The 1,741-nt window shown below is 43.5% G+C and overlaps 1 protein-coding gene across 1 annotated transcript in view; it reads right to left on the minus strand.

Annotated features, from left to right (window-relative positions):
* atp1a2a (ATPase Na+/K+ transporting subunit alpha 2a) overlaps positions 1 to 1,741 on the minus strand; it is a gene marked incomplete at its 3' end in the record, with an annotated part of 65,940 nt that overhangs the window by 44,796 nt on the left and 19,403 nt on the right. Inside the window, 1 exon segment of the mRNA XM_014013052.1 lies at positions 1,489 to 1,606. Within this exon segment, the coding sequence (XP_013868506.1) occupies positions 1,489 to 1,606 (118 nt within the window).

Genomic DNA, 1,741 nt, shown 5'->3' on the forward strand with positions numbered 1-1,741 from the left:
CGGTCACTCTTTCAGGGATGAAGATGTTCTCATCCTTGATAGAGAGGAACGTTGGTTTGAGAGAGGACTAAAGGAAGCCATCTTTGTGAAGAAAAACCGTCCACCACTAAACAGAGGTGGAGGCCTTCCTGTCCAGTTGTCCTCCTCCTACAACGCTGTTATTGCAAGTATGACTCCGCCCCCTGTGAGCAAAAGGTGTAAATCAGGGCCCCAACGATACCCAACACAAAGAGGGAAAGAGACAAAAACAAGGGGACTTTGAGCCCCGCCTGCATTCACTAACACATAACACGACACCTAAGAACCACAGCATCCAAACCAATAAGTCAGTTGATGTGACACATGACCCTCTATAAACAATAGAGCTAATCAAGCCTATTCTTAGGCGATGGCCCTCTTTTGCATATGACTAACCTGTTTGTCCATGTGGAGGCGGAGCTTATAAGGCTGAGTTCACCTGAAACTCCTCAGASTGAAGAAGTGTCTTGGAGGARAGATGAAACGTTTCACTAAAGAAGAACCCATCCAGAGGACCGACTGATTTTTTTTTCCTTTTTGACAACGGAGAGAGGTTTTCAGGTATGTGTTCTACATAAATCTGTTGTTGCTTCCTGCCATGTTTTTGCGTTTTATGGGAATTTCCATGAACAGCTGATCAATCATGTGAGGCAAATGTGCACTACATCAGAACTCACTCAACAAACGGGTTTCCATCCACCCTTTTGCTCATTAACTCATTTTTGGAAAACCAAAAACCTTTTCACACGAGCATTAACATTTTTTTTGTGAAATTGAAGACATTTTTTCGAATGTTGCTGTTTCCATCAACCTTTTCTAACGCAATAATTCAAAATGTGTCAGCTACTCTCACTCACACCAAAAAAAACAATTTAGAGTTACCAATTATTCTATCGGTCGTGGTTTTTGGTTTGCGTGCCCAGAGAAAACCCACSAGTGCACGGAGAGAACACGCAAACAAGAAAGGTCCTCGGCCGGGATTCAATCCGGCAACCTTCTTGCTGTGAGGCAACAGCTCTACCAACTGAGCTGCTCTTCAACAAAACCAGAAGAGAATAAAATTAATTAGTGYTAACCCAGAGCACTGGACCTGTTTCTGGTGCAAAACCTTTGGTCTCTCAGTTCGAGTAGCGTYCCTTTCATCCATGATTAAAAATGCGGATTGCTGCACAAAAATCCCAACACAATGATTACTGTATTGCTTTTTGATGACTGACAGGCAGCAGTAATCTAATACAGTAGTCCCAGTGGCTCAGTTCTGCATGGAAATACTCATTACATCTCCTTTTTGTCTTTTATTATCAGTGTCTACACAGAATGATGAAGGACGGAGGGATGGTGGACCAGATTATCGCAGCACTGAAACACATTCATTGGTGATACATCAAAACTACGTTTAGCTCCAGATGGCTAAACGACAGACTTCCAGTGGAGATAAGAGGCAATCTTGGCCAGATTTGGCCTACTGACCCTCGACACAGTTGGTGGAAAAGAAACAGATGTTGCGGGTCTCCAGAGGATTGTCGTGCGTTGACTCCGGGGAGCGAGTCTGTGGCTCCGATTCTCCTGTCAGAGAGGAATTGTCCACCTAGGCAGGGAAAGGAAAAAAAAAACTGTTATCCAGTGAGAGGGAAGAGGTGAGACTGAAAGAATGGAAATTAATAAATTGGTACTTGTTCCAGCAACAAGTATACAGCGGGTAAAATAAGTATTGAACACGTCA

This window comes from Austrofundulus limnaeus, unplaced genomic scaffold (assembly GCF_001266775.1).
Source record: "Austrofundulus limnaeus strain Quisiro unplaced genomic scaffold, Austrofundulus_limnaeus-1.0 Scaffold97, whole genome shotgun sequence".
Lineage (NCBI taxonomy): Eukaryota > Metazoa > Chordata > Actinopteri > Cyprinodontiformes > Rivulidae > Austrofundulus > Austrofundulus limnaeus.